This window comes from Bactrocera neohumeralis, chromosome 6, assembly GCF_024586455.1.
Source record: "Bactrocera neohumeralis isolate Rockhampton chromosome 6, APGP_CSIRO_Bneo_wtdbg2-racon-allhic-juicebox.fasta_v2, whole genome shotgun sequence".
Taxonomy (NCBI): domain Eukaryota; kingdom Metazoa; phylum Arthropoda; class Insecta; order Diptera; family Tephritidae; genus Bactrocera; species Bactrocera neohumeralis.
Window position 1 is genome coordinate 76,232,083 of NC_065923.1, and position 23,230 is coordinate 76,255,312.

At 36.5% G+C, this 23,230-nt stretch overlaps 2 protein-coding genes across 6 annotated transcripts; one reads left to right on the forward strand and one right to left on the reverse strand.

The window, feature by feature from the left end:
• Positions 1 to 15,377, forward strand: LOC126761407 (zinc finger protein 492). Of its 5 annotated transcripts, none has more exons than XM_050477538.1 (4): positions 1 to 457; positions 11,174 to 13,033; positions 13,120 to 13,512; positions 14,220 to 15,377. In XM_050477538.1, exons 2-4 carry the CDS (start codon positions 11,942 to 11,944, stop codon positions 14,811 to 14,813), a joined length of 2,079 nt encoding a protein of 692 aa, XP_050333495.1. In that variant the 5' UTR covers positions 1 to 457; positions 11,174 to 11,941; the 3' UTR covers positions 14,814 to 15,377. The 5 variants fall into 5 exon arrangements, with proteins under 5 accessions (XP_050333495.1, XP_050333497.1, XP_050333494.1 ...); XM_050477540.1 differs by having other exon boundaries at positions 11,177 to 13,033; XM_050477537.1 differs by having other exon boundaries at positions 1 to 256.
• A 1,386-nt stretch (positions 15,378 to 16,763) lies between these two features.
• On the reverse strand, positions 16,764 to 18,870 carry LOC126761412 (uncharacterized). Its single transcript, XM_050477548.1, has 2 exons — positions 18,336 to 18,870; positions 16,764 to 18,278 (listed from the first exon to the last, which is right to left on the reverse strand). Exons 1-2 carry the CDS (start codon positions 18,758 to 18,760, stop codon positions 17,375 to 17,377), a joined length of 1,329 nt encoding a protein of 442 aa, XP_050333505.1. The 5' UTR covers positions 18,761 to 18,870; the 3' UTR covers positions 16,764 to 17,374.
• Positions 18,871 to 23,230: the final 4,360 nt, after the last annotated feature.

Consider the following 23,230-nt stretch of genomic DNA (forward strand, 5'->3'; position numbering starts at 1 on the left):
CAAATGAAGCAGGCGATGTCAAATAAGTGAGCGCCGTCAGCCAGAAGTTCTTTTAATTAGTTCTAATTGAAATAAAATGTAAAGAGTGATTTGTGAAAATTAAAATTGAATACAAATATCAGAAATATTGCGAAAAACTGTAGTATAAGGTGAAGGAGCTATAGAGTAAAAGCATGATGTGACGGTCTAGCATTATATGAAGTCAGTTGCAGCGTGAAAAATTCATACGTCAAAGTGGGGTTTTGTCACCCAAATGGTAAATAGCAAATACAAATTGGATTACTTTCTTGACTTTGTGTATTCTCACTGAATATGGAGCACAACGTCTGCTATTTTTTATAAAAAAGTTTATCAAAAGACTTTGGAGTCGGTAAATGCTATGTAATTTTTGTGTGTCGCGGGGAGGCGCCCATTTTTGGCATAGTCTCATAAGTTGCTAATTTGTCTGTTTCCATTGGTAAGTTACTTCTGATATATAACCATTTGGGTACTGGGACTTGGTTTTATATGGCAACATACTTACATATCTAGTTTCAATTTTTATTACTTTTTGTGTATATTGTATGTACATATGTACATACATGTGTAAACTTATATGGTGCAGGGTAAACTTTACAACGGTGATGGTTTATAATTTGTTTGCTATAAATTTGTTTTGATAACGCCATTTATTGCTTATACTAGCTCGAGAGGTGCTGTGCTGTAGACAATTTATGAGAAATACCATAAAATCCAGTATTTCACATTTTCGAACATAGATATTTGTAAAATCAATATTAAGGCATGAGTGCAGTTTCAATTTCAGTTCTAATTAATTTTTTTTCTTCCAATTTGTGAAATTTTCTGCTTTATATACTTCAGTTCTAATTTTTCCTTCGAATTTTTGAAAATTTCATTTCTACTAACAGCAATCGAAAGACTTCAACGGGGTAACAAACTCTGCCCTTAATCCTTGCTGTAGACAACGCCGAACCAACCCTCAAATAAGGGTGCGTTAAGATCATATTACACAGATACACAAATGCTTGGTATTAGCTTTATGTGTTTTCTGCAGCTGTATTGTCATACGCTAAAGCGAATAGATATACAGAAGTACAAAAATTGTCTGTCTCAGTGTTGAAATATTTTATATTGCTGACGAAATTGCTCATTTTGCTTGCTATTGTTATTAATTGTGTTTCTTATCAGCAAAAATCGGTTCAATCGCATATTTACACAAACGTGAAAACCTAAAGCTTCATGCGAATAAAAAAATAAAATAAAGATAAAGAAAGCTTTGGAACTCAATATAAAATAAATCAGAGTACGATAAGAAGGGGTCGGTCGGGTCGATAAAAGTAACAATTGTCTTATGCTTAAGTAAGTGTACGCAAATATATTTGTATTTACATTTTTAACTCAGTATCATTCCGATTTTAAAATACTGCAATCTTCATTTGCGCATACTTAACCTCGCGTTTGAAACTCACTTATGTATGCGCATATATTTTGGAAAATAAAAGGTTTATGCATATAGCACGTATTCGAAAATATATGTACAAATATACATATGCAACCCCTTTAGCGAACGAACTAAAGACTTCAATCGCCATTGTGTCACAAACTCAATTTGCATTTATTTTATTTTTCGCTTTATAGCCTCCGTTGCTTATGTACATATTTTAAGTATGTATTTGTAGTCCAATTTTTCGAATATTTAGCAATACGTGTATTTTTAAAAAATCTTTCATATATTGGGTGAATTGACATTATTTTTCTTTAGAAATAAAGAATAATGGTTTTTCAAATTTCAATTTTTAAATTTTTGCGAAAAATTCGTTATTAGTTACTGTAAATTAAAAACCCTACTCTCCTCTTAACCAGAACATTTTTCGCCACCACCTTTTTCATAGTTTATAATAATTTCGCAAAGTTCCGAATTTATGTTAAAATAATATCATCATATGAATTTTCCAATGAATTTCAAACGCTAGCGCTTTCAAGCTAGAATTCAAGCTCGATTTGCAAACAACTTTTTTGTTGCATTTTCGATTTATAAACATTTTTTGTTGATTTGTTAAACATTTATGTTTTGAAAAGAGATTTGCATTTTGCAGTAATTCGTTTCGTCAGTAGCGTTATGCTTTAAATGAAAAACCAGCAGTTGACGTTCGAGGTTATGCATTAAGGTTCTGTAATGAAGTTCTAAGTTGTAGTTCCTCAGTTTTTAGATATCCTGAAATATTGCAGTCGAAGAATCTGCTCGGTCGGATGCGTAATATCGGACTTTAAAGCTGCATATAAACCAGCAGTTTGATTTAGGAAACTTTTTTGTTTGACAAGATATCATCCCGAAATTCGGCACGAATTATTGTTAACCACAACTCTAAAATCTCCGCAAAAATTGTTCAGATCGAATCACTAAAACATATACAAAGCTGCCATACAAACTGACCCATTAAAATCAAGTTCTTGTATGGAAAACTTTTTTATTCGACAATATATCTCCACGAAATTTGGCATAGGTTATTGTCCGTGGCAACTCTACAATTTCCGCAGAAATTGTTCAGATTGGACCACTATAGCATATAGCTGTCATACAAACACCCTTCAAAATGAATTTCTTGTATGAAATCTTTTGCTTTAGGTTAAGGTTTTTTCTTCTTTTATTTGTTTTTGGCTCAAACGCGTCTACTTCGAACCGAATTAGCATGTTATCCCTTAAGTTGAGGCACTAATTTCACCTTCTAGCACTTAAAATCCTCGAATTAAAGGTTATCTGTATTAATAACGCAGAGAATTGCTTCCACAAAACTGAAGGTGAAGTCAAATGCAGTCCAAAGCAGCTACAAAACAGTAGCCGACCACAATTCAAAGTTCAGCGACACAAGTCGTCGTAAAGACGCGAGTGCTTCATATTTCACCGCTTGCATTTCACGCCATCAGCGTATTTTCCAATCGCAACCATTTATACATATTGCCGCCCATGCAAGAGGGGGCCACACCGCTTCAATGAAGCATTTCGCTTTGGCGAATGTGTACCCATAAATTTCTGATTCTGTTTCGGTTTGAGGAACGGCCGCCGGGAGCAGACGTAAACAGTTCCCGTCGAGCAACGAAGTAAGGCCAGCTGTTTATTGTCGACGAACGGCCGAGCGAAATGTTAATGCTCACATTCGCGCGTTTCCCGTAAATTACCGCAACGAAGTGGCAGTTAAACTGGGTGAGGAGTCAATGAAGCGCGCAAATGCATCAATATGAAGTCACTTACCTACATACATGCATACACACATATATAAATGTGGATGTGTGTGCAGTCTAATTGTACTTAGGCAATCGCAGTCGCTTCTAAGAACACATTTCGTCTCGTGGAGTGCGCTGCTATGTGAAATGTTTGACGCTTCGTTGATTAGTTGCATATTATTGGGCAGACCGACCGACAGAGGTCAATTTACATACTACATGCATACATTAATGTAAAAATTAAATTTTTGTTTGCCGTTAACCGTCGTTTCTTCCTCCTGTTTCCAACAGCCTGCTTTCCGCGCTAAGCCGATGATGCGTTGCAGCAACGCGTCGCATAATTGCTGCATGCTCTTGTTGAGTGGCTATTATTATAATGTTCTTGTTGTTGTTTATAATTATTGCTTAATTTCAACACCCCCACCAGCACTTTTGACGGCATTAAAGAATTTACAGTGTGTTGTTTTTTAAAGAAACGTGGTCTAAATAAGGTTTAGTGAATTATTGCGCTCTATCTGGTTATGAGATCATATGTATAAGGTCACGGAACGGACAGAACGGAATTTTTGAGATCGGACCACTATATCATATAGCTGCCATACAAACTAATCCGTCATAATCAAGTTCTTGTATGGAAAACTTTTTTATTTGGCGAGATATCCTCCCAAAATTTAATGTGTTTAATTTTCAAAAGTAACAGTGCAATCTTTGTAGAAATGGTTCAGATCAGACAAATATTGCATATATCTGCCATACAAACTGAACATTTAAAACCAAAATCTTGTATGAAAAACTTTTTTATTTGGCGAGATATCTTTACGAAATTTGGAATAGATTATTTTAAAAAGCAAGTCAACAAACTCCGCGAAAATGGTTCAGATCGGACCACTATAGCATATATGTACATAGCTGCCATACTAACTGAGCGATTAAAATCAAGTTTTCGTATGGAAAACTTTCGCTGCAATCGAAGTTTTCAAATAATTTTTCCGAATTTTATTTGATTTCTTTTATTTTTATTTCATTAATTTGTTCATTCGCACCTCTTATTTGCCCAATCGCTGTCTACTGTAAGCACGCAGAGTTCCGACTCCCGTGCACGTTGCCACACGGCGCTGCCATGCCCGAGCAGAAGTCGACACAACATCTGCCGACCATATGCATAAACGAATGTGCTTTATTGCGCTCGCTGCCACAGCGACATGCAGTACTATTTACATAAACACTGCGAGTCAACATGAAGGGCAATGCTTGTATACGCGTGTGTGTGTGTGTGAATTACATTTCTCCGCTAACCATATTTTTCCATTTTAATTTTTACTTCAATGTGTGGATTCTTTGTTGTTTTTCGCGTTGAATTTGGTTTTTATCAGCAAAATGGTACGCCGCCCCGCAATGCCGCGCTGCCAACGATTTCCTAGCGTAGTTAGAGCATTTGCACACACACATCCTCACATATGCATACTCGCGTTGACTTTGTAATGTTTTCCGATTCCCACTCGGCAAGCAACTGCAATTGCTATGGCGTGGAGCTTGTTAATACTCTTGCTTTTGTTGGTGTTGCTGGCGTTGTGCACGTATAGGTGCTCTCCTTTTTTCTTGTCATACGTTCTATGACATTTGTTATATTTATACTTTTATGTTTTTTTTTTGTTTTTGTGTTTTTTGCTGTTAAATTTTCCTCAACGGCTCGAGCCCCGACGAGTTGTCGGCATAGCGCTCGGTGTTCTTGAAAAATCTGTTTTCCACTCAGTCCATTTCAGTTGGTTTTCGCGCACCGTTCGTTTGATCGTTCGCTGATTTGTAATTTAACTTTATTTTTGTTTTTGTGCGCTGTGTTAAATATTTTAAAACGTAAGTCGCCTGCGATTCTCTGAGTGTATGTGTCTGCTTTCGCGTGTGTAATTCAGATTTCGTGTGGTTTTTGTTGGCGCGCTTTGAAATTCAAATTTAACGCCCTGCCACCCGCAAGAATTTTTTTTGGCTTTCGTCGTCACATTTTTTTACCCTGACCAGAGTCTACTAAAGTCTGCCTCGAAGTTTGTAACACACAGAAGGCGAACTAGTCCCTTAGTTTTTTAGATATCGTTCTGAAATTTTGCAAACGTTCTTTTCTTCCCAAGAAGCTTTGCATATGTTGGAATCGCCGATATTAGACCACCATAGCAGATAGCTGCCATACAAACTGAACGATCGGAATCAAGTGCTTGTATGAAAAAGTTTTTTATTTCGAGAGATATCCTCACGAAATTTGGCGTGGGTTATTTCCTCAAACAATGTTACAATATGTGAAGAAATGGTTCCGATCGAGACACTATAGCATATAGCTGCCATACAAACTGAACGATCGAAAACAAGAAACAGGAAAACTTTTTCATTTGTGGAGATATCTTCACGAAATTCGACATGGGTTATTTTCTAACACAATGGTACAATCTGTGCAGAAATTGTACCGATCGAGTCACTATAACATATAGCTGCGGTACAAAGTGACCAATCAAGTTTCTCTCAGGAATCTTTTGATTTGTGAAGATTTTCGTTTTTCCTTCCATTGCTGCTATTTTTGTTGTTGTTGTAGCGATATCATCGAAAAAACTTAAAACGGCCAGCGTTTGCTGCTGTTACTCGGCGACTGCCCCCACTGCAACCCACTTTACTTACACATACACTGCGTTCGCTTCGCAGCTGGCACTCGCCTTAGTCTGTGTTGTTCGCTTAATTCTGACAGCAGTTGACAAATGCTGCGTCTGATTGCAGCACGTTTAAGTTTATTTCGGAAGCTTGGGCCGCGCTCAGCTTTTGATCATCTCGCTCGCCAAAACGCGTGTGCAAACAATTAAACGCTCGTTCCGGTTTCGATTTCAGCTGCTGTTTTCGGCTGACTAATTGCTCGTGTGTGCGCAAACAGGTAATTAAGCATCGAAATGCAATTGGCAAGAAGAGAAGCTGGAAGTGCATTCGGCTACCGTTACAATGCGCATATTTTTTTGTTTTGTTTTTTTTTTTTCATAGGCACAATGACACAACTGCCAAACAATAACATCAAATTGAATTTTTATTGATCGGCCGCAATTGTTTCAATTGTTTTTGTAGCAAGAAAGTTGTTGCATTGTTTGTTTTAAAGCTGTTTTCGACTCTAAAACTACTTTCAGTCATTAAATTGTAATGAAAATGAAAATAATTAAAATGTATGTATGTGCGTATGTGTGTGTGTACTAAAGATTAAAGCAAGGAACCAGTAATTATTTTGTTTTAGGGGATTTTAACACAAATACAACAGACAAAAGCCTGCTTTTAAGGTGTTAGGTGCAGTCAGCGACATGAAAAAATTAAAATTTCAAGCATTTTTTTATGGAATTAATTTTTTTAAGTAAATAATTTTTGATTTTTTTTTAAGTAAATTATTTTTTTATGAAAACGAAAATTATTATTTTTTTATACAAAAGAAAATTATTATTATTATTTTTTTATGAAATTAAATTATTATTCTTTTTTTTTTAAAGTACATTATTATGGTTTTTTGTTTTAAAGTAAATTTTTAATAATTTTTTATGAAAGTAAAAACATAACATCTTGACAGAAATGTAAAAAAATATATGTAAATATAGTAATGTTTTTGTTGTTGAAGTTCCACCCGTAATTCTTTACGGTGACCATGACCAATCCAATGGAGATTCATGTTTCCTGTTTTTGAATTAACAAAATGCCGGCCTCAGAAATATTTTTTAAAAATTTCGGGAAAAACAACTAACTGTAAAATTAAAAAAACCAAAACACACTTGAAGTTTTATACAAACATTCTTGAGCGCCCGAGGACCCTTTGCTAGTTATCGTATAAATCGAAAAGTATTTGTCGGATTTACCTAAAATTTTTCAACGAATGTTTCTAAAATACTATACATATTTTGAGAAAATGCACACAAATATTCTTTTTTAATTTATAACGCTTTAAGGGATTACATCGATTTCCCCGCGCAAAAAAACGAAAAGTGTAATTTTTTTTATTTTTAAGCCGAAAATTTTATCAAAAATTAAAAATTGAAAAAAATAAATTAAATTTCTTAATTTCCAAGGGATTACGTGGGTCTTGTCGCGCTAAGCACGAAAATTGTAAAAAAGAATTTTTTTTTTAGAAAATTCTAAGCCTTAAAAAATTATTTTTTGATTTCTAAGGCTTTAGCGAAAAGTGTAAAATTGGCGCGTAAGACCCAGTTTGACGACTGCTTTATTGGATCCCCTATTTTATAGCCTGTAATCGCTTAATGGGTTACCATTTTCAAAAAATTATTATTTTTTTAAATTTCCGTTTTTTTCGCGAGAAGTCTATGTAGAAATTTCAAAAAATTCTTTTTGAAGGGTTAAGTTTTTAAATAAATAATTTTTTTTACAAAATTTTCAAAGAGATTTCAAAAAAATATCTATCGATTTAGTTTATTTGCAGTTGTTGTGCTTTATAAGTATCTCGCAAAAAGAAATTCCTCTGTAGAATGCTAAAACATTTAATTGCAATTTCCGGTTACTTTTTTGTCGCAATATAATGCTAGTAGTCCAAAAAAAGTAAGGTTAAGGGCGTTTGGAATTCTCAAAATGCAGAAAATATACCAAATCTAAAGCATAGTATGTAGTTTAATGGAAGTTTACAACATATGTATGCTGCAGTTAAAAATCTTCTACAGGCAAGCAAATTATCGACCTTTGAGGTTATGTCGAATGATTGAAATTGTATGGAAATTTAAAATGTGTGGAACAGTGCACGACTTCTGTGTTGTAGTAATTTGTTATTTAATTTTTTCTTTAGTTTTTGTGCCACAGCTTGGTATTTTTTAATTTAAACGTCGGTCTCTCTCTCTCTTTCTCTCATACCGTCTGTGTATATAGGCACTAGTCCTATAGTTTTTGAGATATCGATCTGAATTTTTGCATATGTTCTTTTCTCACAAAGAAGTTGATCATTTGTCGGAACCGCCGATATCGGCCAACTATAGCATATAGCTGGCATACAAACTGACCGATGAAACCAAAATACCTGTATGGAAAACTCTTTTATTTGACAATATATATTTACGAAATTCGGTAAGGATTAAAGTTTAAAGCAATGCTACAACCTCCAAAGAAATTTTTCAGATCGGATAACTATAGCATATAGCTGCCACACAAACTTACCGATCAAAATCAAATTCTGGTATGAAAAATTGTTTAATTTGACAAGTTATCCTCACAAAACTTGGCACAGATTTTTATCGAAAGCATCCTCACAAGTTCCGAACATATGGTTGCGATCGTACAACTATAGCATATAGCTACCATACAAACAGACCGATTAAATCCAAGTGCTTGTATGGAAAACTTTTTTAAATGAAAAGTTATCTTCACGAAATTTGTCACATATTATTAGCCAAGGCAGCGATACCATATCTGAAGAAATTGTTCAGACCGGATAACTATGGCATATAGCTGTCATACAAACTGACCGCTCAAAACCAAGATAAAGAAATTTGTATACACTTTTGGCTAAAAAAAAGGGTATTATAGCTTCGATGCAGCCAAAGTTAACGTTTTTGTTTTTGTTTTCTATGAAATTGTCCCATAAAATCACAATGATAATGCTTGTGTAGTGTCTGTGCACCTTATCTTATCGCATACATTCATACATACATACATACATACATGGACGTTTTTATAGTATCTGTCTCAAAACAGAATGTCTTTATTGCGTTTTTCCCCTTCTATATACTTATGTATAACCATTTTCAATTGTATGCTTTGAAGTACATACATACATATGTGTATGTGCGTTTGCTGTTTACGCTCTCATTTTGATATCGTCTGCATTGTCTAGTTCTACGTTTTCGTTTTAAGTGTGTTCTAGCGCTCGCTTGCTATCAGTCAGTCGACGTTTGCTTAACCTTTCGCTTATCAGTTGTGTCGCATACCTTAGCTTTTCACAACACAGCGCACACACACACTCACAATTATTTGTTTAGTTTAGAAGTAGTGTTATCCTAAGTGCCAATATTTGCTTAATTGTTTTGTAAATTGTCTGGAAATGCACACACGCTTGTTTAGTCATACGCTTCAACGCGTCGGTTTGTCAGCGTGTCGCCTTCGCTCGCGCGTTTGCCAAGTGCAAACAAAAGACTTCGAAAACGAACTTCAAATGCATGCGCTCGCTCGCTACGTTTATCAACGGCATCTGTGCTGCTGCAGTTTGCTTGTGTGGCTGTGTTTGTGCGTGTGTGTGAATTTTCTTATTTTTATTTTTAATAGCTGGCAATGAGTTGCCACATGTGGTTTGATTTGCTCAATTTTTGTTATAATTTTTTTTTATATAATTTCGCTTTTTAGCTGAGTTTCAGTTAAGTTTTTCGTAGAACAGAAGTTTTAAAGTTCAACGTCAGCACAACGAAATGTCTCAACAGTTGACACAGCTGCTTTGTGCTTTAATTTTATAAATGCGTTGTTTGTCTGCTACGTTGTTGTTATTGTATTATATTTTTGTAAGTTTTTTTTTATTTTTCGTCTTTTGTGGACTCTAAATAATTTTTTAATTATTTTCGTATTTTTTTATTTTATTTTTGTATTTTTTAATTTTATTTTCGTATTTTTATATATTTTTTTATATTTTTTGTATTTTGTTTTGTTTTATTTATGTATTTTTTTATATTTTTTGTATTTTTTTTTTATTTTTGTATAGTTTCCTTTAATTTTTTTGTATTTATTTATTTTTTCTTGTATTTTTTTAAATTTTTTTTTTGTATTTTGTCATTTTTTTTAAATTTCTTTATATTTTTGTATACTATTTGTATTCTACTTTGCATTATTGTTGTTATTTTGATGAATCCCACTGCTCCTTGTCGCGCCACGCTCTCGTTTTCCAATTCATATCAATCCAATTGTCGTCGCTGCCTGTCGCTGTCGCCTCACCTAATAGCGCAGCAAAACATATGCACACACACATATATGTATGTATGTGTGTACATATAAATATGTATCGTTATATATGTATGTACATATGTACATACATACATACATACATACATATGTATGTATGTATATACAGCTGTACGCTCATAAGTGTATTGTTTAATTCAGCAATTCAGTTGTTTTCAGTTCAGTTGAGTTCAGTTCATCATTCCGCTGAGTGTTCACTCATCATTATCGGGCGCATGGTTTGGTGTGGTCAGGCTCTGTGCTGTTTTCCAACTTTTATTGTCGCTTATTGGCGGCGTTGTTATTTTGTTGTTTTTGTTATTGTTGTTGTCGATCTTGCTGTTGTGGCTGCTGATTTCATTGTTGTTCTTTTATTTTTGTTGTTGTTGCTGTTTTTATTATTACTGTCGTTTTCGCTGTTGTTGTTGTAAATGTTGTTGTTGTATATTTCTGTTAATCTTGCTGTTGCAGTTGTTGTTGCTGTCGCTGACTTCGTTGTTTTTTTTTTTTTTCTATTGTGATTTTGTTGTTGTTGCTGCTTTTACTATTACTGCTGTATTGTTGTTGTTGTTACTCTTGTTGTTATTATGGCTACTAATGCTGAAGTTTTTGCTGCTTTCGCCTCTGTTGTTGTTGTTTTTGTTGTTGTTGTTGTCGCTACTCTTGTTGTTGTTGCTGCTGCCTCGCTGTGCTCCACCACAAATTTTAATATGCACAAATTAATTCAGCGTCACAAGGCGTCCAACAAACATTCATCGCACAGCGACAAACCAGCAAAAAAATTTGCGGTTTTGTTCTGATTTCAATATCAATTCGAAGCGCTAGTTAGTCGCCTGCTAACTGTGCGCCACCCCGCCATTTGACATGCACAAGCACTTATTCATAAAAACGTATGTATGTATGTACATATGTATGTATGTATGTACAATATTTGAAAAAAAGCTTAAATTACAATGTTTTTCTTTCTTTCTCTCACACACACATTCTCTCTCTCTCTTGCGCTCTTGCACTCTCTTTACAGCAGTTTCGTGCCGAAAAAATAGTAATTATATTGAAAAAAGTACGCTAATCAACAAAACACCCTCTATATATGGAGTAAAGAAAAAAAATTGCCCGCAAAAAGTTTGAAAAGTTTCCAAAGAACAATAGTCGCAGGCAACTAAGGAACTACGTGTATAAACTTATATAAATATATATTTAAAGGCATGCAAGCATAAACATTATACAATATTTGGTGAATATTTGGTGTTGGTTAAAGTTAAAGACTGGACTGAAGTGTATAATAAATAAAAATCGCAAGAAATATTTAAAATAATTAACTAACAAATTAACTGCAGTGACGGCGCTTGACAAGGTTTAACCCAATGCATAATTATAGTAAACCCTAAATGCCATAATGCTTGAGTTGTAATTATAAAGGCTTTAAACAATCCTTAAATGACATACATATGTACATATAAAGGAGTGAAGAGAAGATAGAGTATAGCTTATGCTTACGGTGACGGTGCTTTAAAGAGCTAAAAAAGTTATTTTACAAAAAAATTTAAATTAATGAAAAATTTAATTTAAAAAAAAATTAACTAAAAGAAATTTAAATTAATAAAAAAATTTTAATTAAAATAAAAAAAAAATTACAAAAATTAAAAAAAAATTACAAAAATTAAAAAAAAAATTACAAAAATTATCAAAAAAGAATTTTAATTTAAAAAAATTTAAATGCTCTCAAAAATCAATTTTTGAACGAAAAATTTGTTAAAATTCTAAATTCTCTCAAAAATCAATCAAAAAAATGGTGCGCAGACGCCGCTTGCTCTCCAAGGAAGATGGTGCCAGCGTACACACCGACAGCGGCGTTTCGCTTTCATCGCCACCCGATGCGCGCACAGTGCACGACGGCGCTGACGAGGAGGACACCCAGGTGGCGCCGATGAAAAAACAAGCACGCCGACGCATTACTACCGCAAAAGTAACGAAGCGAGGGCGCAGAAAAAGCAAAGATGTGTTGAACGCAGCCACGCCAGTGGCAAAGAAACAGAAAACTAGTGAAGCTGCAGATTTCAAAACTTGCGAAAGTAACTCAGATAAAGGAGCGCCGGCAATAAAACACTTACAGGACGCGGTAGAGCAAACGGTGCATGCTAAGAAGGCAGACACAATTGTAGCGCTTGAAATCGGCGATGCAGCGGAGACTGCAAGTACAACCGCAGAAAAAACTACCGCCAAGGAATTAGCAACAGCAGCCGATTTAACCGCAGCCGACTTAGCCGCAGCGTCTGTCAACGCAGCCTTTATTGTCATACCTGCAGCTGATGCCACCAACGACACGATTAATGCCGAGGACACAACAGAAAAATCCGTAATTATCCTAACGACAGTTTCAGAAAACTCGATTTCAGTGACGGATTCAGCATTCTCTGAGACAGACGTTACACAGTCAGCCGGCGATTTGTCGGAACTAACGCATACAACAAATGACTGCAATGATACGGTGAATTCGCTTGGCGATTCCGCCTCGACTGCTGAGGCGACGCTGACGCCGGCAGCGAATAAGCGTTCGGGCAAAGTGTTCATGCGTAAGGTGCACGTTTGCCACATTTGTTCGAAGCAATTTCGTGGCAATAACGATCTGCGTCGTCACATGCTCATACATTCGGATGAGCGCCCATATAAGTGTGAGCAATGCGGCAACTGCTATCGGCAGGCGGTCAATCTCAGGAATCACATTAATTGCGCCCACACAAATCAGCGACAGTTCGCTTGCGCGCAATGCCCGAAAATGTTTGCGGTGAAGGAGCGTTTGCGGCTGCACATGCGTCTGCATTCGGGCGAAAAGCCGTACGCTTGCCCGGTGTGTGAGAAACGTTTTGCGCGCGGTGGTCATGTAAGTGCCAATGTTTGGCTCGTGCAATTTTTAGTCGTAATTATTAATTATTATCTTTTTTTGCTTTCCTTATTATCTCCATTTAGTTAAAGCAGCACGTGATTAGCCATCACAAGGACAGCACCAAGCAGTATATATGTGAGAAATGCTCCACCGCCTTCTCCACACCCTCTAATTTGCGCGCACACATGGATCGTCATGAAAATGGTCCCGAGCACTATTGTGAGATCTGCAAGGAGCACTTTCCAAATGAACCAGTGCTCAAGGCACACATCAACAAGCTACACTACAAGCTGGGCCAGTTTGATTGTGAGATCTGCAAGGAGACCATCGAGGATGATGCACTGGCCAAGCATATGAAGACCCACACGAATGTGAAGACACATGTTTGCGAGGTGTGCAAGTCGTATTTCATGCAGAAGTCACAGTACAATGTGCACATGCGTATGCATACTGGTGAGCGCCCGTATCAGTGTAGGGTGAGTACAATGTCGACTAAAAACTTATTTAAAATTAAGAAAAAACGGTAACACACTTCACAACTATAAATTATTCCATACCAAAACTTACCGATCTAAACGGGGTTAGATCTCCGAAAATAACAGCCATTGGCCGGATAAAATCCGGCTCAACTCGGGTAACGTAGTACCGACTGTTGTGGGAATTGCACTTCAATCCTCACATGACCGCGATTACTGTTAAAGTGCAGAGCCGCAACAAAATCTTAAGTCGCTAGCCGACAGCACATGAGAAAAAGACAAAGAAACGTTCTTGGTAACATACAAGGCAATCGGTCGGCCAGTCCTTAACTGCGCTGCACCAATATGCTCGCCTGGATGCAGTGAAATGCAGACGAGCATGCCTCTTGATGTCTCCCATCGGATACCTGCATAGTGAGGCCCGTATGCTCCCAGTTAAGGAGTATAATGAATTCTTTTCCAAGCAGTTTCTGCTGTGTGCTGTGTGTGTGATTTCGAGGAAATCATCCCTACAGTCACCTGCTTGGAGCGGAACCGCCTCCTAGGAGCATTAAAAGGTCGCGGAGTTTGCCAAATATTGTTAAGACATATTATATATAGGGCCTGCGATGTTTACTTCTGGGTGCTACAAACTTCGTGGGAAACTTAAAATATTCCGTTCAGTATATAATCAACATTTATTTACTTATATATCTTTGTTTTTACAGATTTGCTGGCAAACTTACGCCTACTCCAGTGTTCTTAAGCTACACATACGTAAGCACACAGGCGAGAAGCCATTCCAATGCTTGATTTGTACGGACGTGGTTGCTTTCTCGCAATTAGCTCACCTCAAGACACATATGAAGAAGATCCACAAACAAACCAATCCCTACATGTGCGAAGGCTGTCACCAGTTCTTCAAAATCAAAGCGGAACTGCAATCACATATGCAACAATGTGACAGTTGCAATGTCGACGTGGAGGAGGAGAATGCCAAAAATAATGACTCGCAAACGCTGTCACACCTACGCTTCCTTATGGCATTGCTGCTGAAAAAAATCTCATCACAGCAAAAGTTACAGAAATTGGGCTACGAAAAGCGGCTGATCGACAACGTTGTCGTCGCATCACTAAAGCTAGCCAATCGCAAAGCGTGCGAAGATCAGTCACTGTCGGCTATCGAACGTATGCGCAGAAATGTTGAAGAATTCCTCAATTGGATTGTGCCGGCAAAGGCGATGGAGACATTTCGTCAAGAACAACAGTCCGTGGAGAATATATTGGACAAAATAGTCACTATGTATATGAAGCACAAGTGATGGTGCAGCGTAGAACGTATGAAATGGCTGCTTTTTTTTTATTATTTATCGCTTTAGAATGTGCCATAACATTTAGCATTATCTAGAAGTGCTGCAGTGCACACTTAAGCAATGAATTGACTGTAGTTTAAGTTTCCCATATGAATTTGTAGTTTTTAGCAATGTTTCCTATACTTTCTTTGCACTTTTATTTACCATTCACACCAAAAAAGCAATCCAAAGATATTTTTGCCAAAAGCTTGCTTAAATAAGCAATAATTTAAGTTCAGTATTTTAAGTTAGCTTATCACCAAAGCATTTATTATCACTTTTAACTGTGTATGAACTTTTTTCTTTGTTTATATTTTTTTTTTTGACGTCTATCAAATATCGTCTAGCTCCTGTGCTTGTTTTCCCACAGAAAATCAGCTAGTCATCCGCATAGTTGTCAAAATATTTCATTTTCCTTTATGCTAACAACTCTTGCCATATGTAGTTTTAGTCTTCTGCATTATAAATTTGTAATCAAATTATATTTTGCATAAACCATGAATTAATAAAAGATGAAGCCAAAGTTCACATTAAGTGGAAAATTAGCCCTTAACTTAGTTTAAGCAGTTCGGAATTAGATATTTTAGCAGATAATATATGTATAAGGTACGTAGAAGGTGGAATTGAAAATAGTATGAGCATAACATTGAAATTCATGCCGACTACGTTTCTTAGAAGGCAATGGTTTTTTATAATTGGTGGCCATTAGGATATCGGGTTTTTCTTTTATTTATCAACGCCTCCAAAGATTCGTTGGCAGTTTCTAGCTATTCTTCTTCAGCTCCTTTGTACCTACATATTTACCAGCTTAAATTTAAAATTTACTTAAAATAAATTAAAGTTATCAAAACACTTCAAAACCAAATTTAAATTTACTTCATAAATTGTAATGTCAACTCACAGCTGTTCACAACATTGACGAAAGTTTGACAACACTCAGCCTTGCCAGATACTTTGCTAAGGTTTTTGAAAATTTATTTTAATTTTTTTCTGCGTTATTAAAATTAAATTAAAATTACACAACAAACATGAAAAAGACATAAAAAAGAAAAATATGTAATATATGCTAAATATATGCTTCTGTTATAGCCACACACTTGTCACAGGGTGGTGCACAAACTAAGAAAGAACACGCAAAAGAAATGCAACACTGTGTTGTCAAGCTTCCGCCGCCATATGTAGCATTTGACAGTTGCCGCGAATATAAAAATGAATAAGAAACTGCAAATTTGAGCAAAGAGTTAAAAGTTTAAAAAAATATAATTAAATAATGCCAAATTAAGTGTGTGCTGTAGTGAAGTTAAGTGTAGTGATTATTTTACAAAGCGTTTAAACAATGAAGAAGTGCTAGCGCTGTTGTTCAATTCCCATAATAGTGGGTTGTACTTTGCGGTACTTGATCCGGATTTTATCAGGCAAAGGGCTCTTTCCGAGATATAACCCTGTTTAGACCGGTAAGTCTTAAGCCTTGCTATCGTTGTTATTTAAATGCTTATTTGTAAGGGAAGAAATACATGTTCGCAGAACTGAGCAAAGCTGTGTATGTGTAGCGCTAAAAGTGGTCAAAATATAATTAGTTGTGTGTTATTGTGGGGGCGCATATAAAGCTTAAACGAAGTTTATATAGAAGTTGCAAAACTGGTTTGAAATCCTTTTCGCATAATATATGTATGGAACACTTAGACGACAAGTGACAGTCATCTAAATAGCTGATTTATAATTTGTAATAATAATTGACAATTTAAAACAAATCAATCGTCCTATAGTACTTAACTATATTTTGCATAAAAAAATTAATTTTGAACGAAATATTTAAATGTCTTCAATTGAATAGTTTTAGTATGGCACCAACATCAACTGGCTTTTTAGACAATATTTATATCTCTGATATTTGTTTTATTAAAATCAAACTGCATTAAATTGCTTGCTTGTTTTTATTTGGTTCGATTTTTCCGTTTCATTGTTAAATTCGGTTTTGTTAACAAATGAAATGTTCATGCTAAACAATGGATTTAGCTAAAGTGTTCATTGAAGTTAGGTTTATCTCACCATCATTACAAAAAAAAAAAAAAAAAGATGGTTGAAAAGAAACTGATGCATCCAACCAGTTGTAAGGTAAGGTAAATTCTATATAAAATAAAACCAATTCTAATATTTAATTCTTTAATAGAATTGGAGTTCGAAAAAGAAATAAGAGCCAACGTGACTCCATATGAGGTGTAAGGTCAACCACAAAAGCAGGACTCCATCGCATTTAATTTTTCAAGCTTAGCGGCGAAGGTAGTAGAAGCTAAACATTGTAATCGAATTATAGGCCAGAGTATCGGCTTTAGTGTTAAGCGAAATGGATAAATGTTGGAGTTACTTACTTTTAAGTAGTTAATAATCATTGTAAATCTGAAGTACCTTCTTTACTTTTACACTTTTACATGTATGAATTTTACTTGAAGTAACTTTTTGAATTAAACAACTTTTTTGTAAAAGCTTCGTGCTTTAATGACAAATATAATATTATATGAAAATTATCAATATTACACAGCATTACTTGAAATAAATTCTTTTAGTTTTTCACGCAACTGAAATGAGTGTGTCGATGAGCGATTACAAATTCCTAGTTGAAACGTTTTAAGGAAATTTGCATCCTCTCGCCAACGGCCGTTTATTTCTTGATTGCCTACTGTGTGGTCTACAAGTTCAAGTGTGAAGTAGTCCGTGTCATTTTGTAACATTAAAAAGTTATGAAGTAATATTGTCGCTAAAACAATTTTCTCTGTATTATTTGGGCTAGCATGTATTGTTGTCTGGAGCACTCTCCAGCGATTTGCCAAAATTCCGTAAGCGTTTTCTATGTGCTCTCGCGCCTTAGAAAATGCTCTGTTATATTTTTCTTTATCTGCTGGTAAATTGCGGCCGGGAAATGGTCGCATTAAATTTGGTTTCAGTGGATACGAACTGTCCCCGACGTAATAATACGGAAAGCTAGTTGATGTACCCGGTAAGTTTGTGTCACGTGGAACTTCTAGAGTGCCATCCAGCAGTTTTCTGCCAAAGGCACTGCGCGCAAGTATTCCATCACTTCGGCTTCCTTCCGCCCCGACGTCTACATGTCTGAACACGTAATCAGCATCACACACTGCCATTATGGCAACGCTAAAACTTTTTCTGAAATTGTAGTACAAAGATCCACCGTCTTTTGGCCTTGATATATGAATGTGCTTTGCATTTATAGCTCCCATGCAATTTGGCATGCCAGTCTTTGCATAAAACTTTTCTGCAATGTCTTTAAGTTCGCTTACGTTTGGAGGTGACAAATAGTCAAAATGTAATTCTTCCCAAATAGCGTCACATGTTTCATATATGATTTTTCGTATTGTTGTATGTCCAAGATTGTATGCCTGTGAAATAACACGAAAATTACATCCTTCTGCCAAAAACCTGAAATTGTTAAACGCTTTTGTAAACCAGTATAATAATTATTTTACTTTCACTTACATTAATGTTATAGCCAAACGCCTTTCGGGCGCAACTGCCTTCCCTTTGGACCATCGCATCATTCCTTTTCTTAATCGTGATAATAATAAACTGAAGCTAGCAGCATTCATAGTAGTAGCTTTGAAAAAATTTTCATCGTATTCTTTTAGCTGCTTAGCATCGATTTCAAAGAAAACTTCTGCTTGGTGTGTAAAGTTAACCGGACGCTTATTCTTCCTACTGTTGCTTCCATGTAGTTTCTTGTTCAACCGTCTGTTGCTTCCATGTAGTTTCTTGTTCAACCGTCTGTTGCTTTCATGTAGTTCCTTGTTCAACCGTCTGTTGCTTTCAGGTAGCTTCTTGTACAACTCATTAGCCGTATTTACTATATGCGCAATTTTAGCAATCGTCGTCACAAAATTAACTATATTTTCTGGGTTGCTCATTTTCAATGTAAACAACTTATCTTTATCAATTACATATGCCGAATGCCAAACTATTGTTTATACGTATACATATGAAATCAGCTGTTTGTTTGTGGCTGCCGTCTTCGAAATATTCGTGAAGTTGGCTGCAAGTCGTTTGTGTACACCGTGCCCATTTGTATGTTTGTATAATATGTAAAATCATACTACATTCCACATATGCGCATAAAATATGGCAACGCTCCTATTTTCACATGTGCACAGAAGACATATCTCTAGTTCCATAACAGCTGTTAATTTCAAAATATACAATATAAAATCTGTTATAATTCTGAAATGCATACAAACTGCAAAAAAAAGGAAGTGAATATTAATAAAAATAATATGCGTAGCAATACCCACAAATGCTTGCAGCGTTTCTGCGATTCTAATTATTATGTGTGCAGAATTTATGATACCTTTGCGCTGATATCATAATTCACTTCCAGTTCGGCAGTGGTCATAAATCAGCGCAAAATAAATTACAACAAAAAAGTCATTAACTTCGGTTGCGCCAAAGCCGTAATACCCTGCACAAATGCAAAAGTCTTCCATAGAAGAACTTCATTTTGGTCGCTTACTTTGTATGGCAGCTACATGCTATAGTGGACCGATCTGATTAATTCTTCGAGTGATTGTATCTTTGCCTTGGATAATATGTACATATTTCATGTCAAATTTTGTGAAGATACATATCTCGTCAAATGAAAAAGTTTTGCATATAAGAATTTGGGTTTGATTGTTCAGTTTGTATGGCAACTATATGCTATAGTTGTCTGATAACGGCGGTTCCGACAAATAAGCAGCTACTTGGCGAAAGGAGGATATGTGCAAAATTTCATATCGATATCTGAAAGGGACAAATTCGATTATGTAGAGATAAATGGACAAACAGACGGACCTGGTCAAATCGACTTAGCTCGTCACGCTCAGCTTTTATATGTATATGTACATATGTATGTAGTCTCCAACATTTCCCTCTGTGTGTTACAAATTTCGTGGCATACCTATTACCCCCTGTTCAGGGTATAAAAAGTATTGCCTCCGCAGCTACCCTTTGCCATTTTCTCTGAAGTGATTATTACCGCATGCTGGCAGAAACATGAAAACAAAAGCAACTATCAAAAGAACGTATTAAAACAAACAGTGAACTTCTTATTTCATGTTACCTTTTGTGCTGTTAAGTGACGCTTTGGCTTAAGCCGAAGGTCGTTCCTCGTGGCATTTTATGTGTTATGTTTTTTCAAATATTTTTGCTCTTTCTCGTATTTGAATGTGGCTCTGCGTAAATTTTAAATCTTTAATATGTATGTATGTATATATGTATGTACATATGTATCTTTAGTGTGTGTGCGCGGATAATTTATTGGATATCAATTTGTTGGTTATTGGCAAATACTTAAGGCGGTTAAGTCATAACTTCTTCTGTTCGCTTTAATTCCATTTTAAGTTTGATCGGATTCGATGAAAATTACGGCTTTTTAAAGTTATTCGCTTTTGTCGTGAAATATACATTGTGTGCAAAAAGCACCCGGAAATTGTAAATAAAACGTAAACTATTTATGTAACTATTTATCGATAACTTGAAAACGGTCGCTCAAGAACGCGTTTCATACCCAGAATATCCACCGAAATCATTCGAACGGACTCGCGAGAGATGTAGAGCTGTCTTGTCATCTCTCTTACACTTGCCTAGAGATTTTCAAGCACCTGACGGATTTTGAAAAACGATTTCGGCTTGCATCCATATAAAATTGTTCTCACTCAAGCACTGAATTGTAAATTTAGCCTCGAGCTAAAATTCTACACCTTAACAAGGACTCTTGTCTAAAAGAATTGAAAGTTTTTTGCATTTTTACTTTGTTGTCTCTTTCGGTCGTAAATATATATTTCAAAAATAATAATAATTTTAAATTGTATGTTTCTATAAAACTGTGTGTGATATAGTGAGCGCTCTACAACTTTGCTAGTATTAAGTTGCCTAGTAAAAGTTATTATTTTCCTGTCGCTTGCAACTGTGTTGTAATGTAATTTGCACTTCATAATTTTGCACCCTTTTTATACACTTCTCTCATTGTTGAAGTGCTTGAATAGCAATCAAGATATGTCCTTACAACAATTTCCGGCTATTGAAGATCATTAGTAGACGCCACATAAGTACGCAATTAGTGGTGTACAGCAAGTCTTGTACGGATAAGTAACCCAGTAATGAAATTTTATATTGAAAGATAGGTTGCACTTTCTTAAGGGCTCACAGGTGGATTTCTTCTAACATAAAATGGTATAAAAACATCTTTTTATTGCTTTCGAGCGGGCAGTTTGCGTGGTAGCTACATGCTACCTGTACTCCAAAATGATTTTTTTTTGGAGATTGTATCATAGCCGTGGATAATAATTCATGCCAAAAATCGTGAAGATAGTTCGTCAACTAAATAGTTTTCCTACGATCTGAACAGATCAAAATTAACAAATCATCCGGCCCGGATGGGGTCCCAGCGAAAATGCTGAAAATAATCGCTGCAGAGCGACCATCAGTGCTATTGAATGAGCATGTACAATGCCTGCTCCGAGGCGGAATAATCCCTGAAGCCTGGAATAAGCAACGGCTGGTGCTAATCAGTAAGGGAAAAGGAGATCCCAATTGCAATCAGCATACCGTCCACTATGTAAGTTTGAACCAGCGGGAAAGTTCTGTGAGAGGCTACTTAAACTCAGACTCGAAGCGGCTATTAATGAAGCTGGAGCACTCTCCTCTAGACAACACGGCTTTAGACCCGGCATGCGTCATTGAAAGTGTAGAAGCCGCACAGCGTAGATGGCATAAATACAAAAGAATAGTGTTGTGGCGACTTTAGATGTACGGAAAACTTTCAACATCGCTAGAGGGGTGGATATGATCGACGCTTCGAAAAAAGCTTTAAAATCCCCGACTACCACAGACCACTGTGATACGGAGCTAACTCAGTAACGGAAAACTTCTGTAGTTGCACAAGGATCCATTCTAGACCCAGGCTTGTGGAACATCAGCTACGACGCTATACTAAAACTGGAAACAGCAGACTCGTACTCGCACTTAATTGGCTACGCGGACGACATTGCAGCAGTAATTACAGCACGAGACACAGAAGAAGCGCGTAGAAAGCTTAATGAGGTCATGATTCGGACGCATGTATGGCTCGACTTACGCAGCCGCCAGTTCGATACGGAAAACCCGAATTACTACTACTAAGAAATAAGCACATATCCCTCGAAATGAGGATGCAGACGACACAAAAAGCAGTAAACTACTTTTGCGTACGACCGGACCCCAGACTAACTTTCTGAGTACAAACCTTGCACGCCGTAGGAAAGGCAGCGAAAGCCATCTTCCAACTTAGCAGACTAATAGCCAACATAAAGGGTCCAGTCAAGGAAAGAGAAAGCTCCTAATATCGCCCACAATCAGCACCTTATTATACGGAGCTGAGATTTGAGCTGTGATGAAATGTGCTTAAAAAGGAAAATCGACGTAACGTAGTGGCCAAAATGTACTGTACCTGTCCTCAGAGTCGCATCAGCCTACCGAACAGCGTCAGGCGCTGCAATATTATTTATAAGCGGTAATGCTCCAATTGACCTTTCAACATGAGTGCAATTTAACGAATAAAGAAAGACATGATAGTCGCATGGCAACGAAGATGGGAGAATGAGAGTAGCGTCAGATGGACGGACAGACTAATAAAAGAGCTAAACTAATGGACAAGCCGTAAACTTGAAGAAGTCGACTTTTACACAACTCAGCTGTTATCCAGTCGCGGATACTTCAATAAGAACCTCCACAGAATGGAAAAGGTCGAAGAGTCGTCATGCCTATACAACGACGCGACAGAAGACGTCGCTGAAACCACTTTCTTTGAATGTGTGCGATGGCAACAAGAACGCACCGCCGTAGAAGACCTGGTTGGCCCAATAAATGCGGACAATTTAATAAGCGATTTTCCTACGCATCAAAAAGCGTTCGATATTTACTCGTTAGTACTTGGTTCGCTGGGTAGGCAAGACGCGATTAGGCACAGGCGAGCAAGTACTCCTGGGGATACTCATACATATGCATGTATGTGTGCATGCATAAGTTTAACATTCTGCTCAGTAATTTTCCACGGCCGAAGGATGGTCATGAGTTTGATGTAATTGAGTGTGCTAAAGGCATCTAATGTACTTGACTAAATATGCGCGTGTGTTGTTGTTGTTGCTGTTGTGAAAGCGTAACTACTTAGACGGCTGCCGGTTGTCGGTGGCCATTAGAAGCGACAACAACAGGTGGTGGTGGCAGCAGAAAAGCGAAGAAATCAAAGCAATGACCAAACGAGTAACGACATTGCCGGCGGCCAAGTGCGAAACAGTAGCAGTGGTAATAGCTAACAAGCGCAACAATAATAAAAACAACAGCATCATTTACAAGAACAAAGTTGC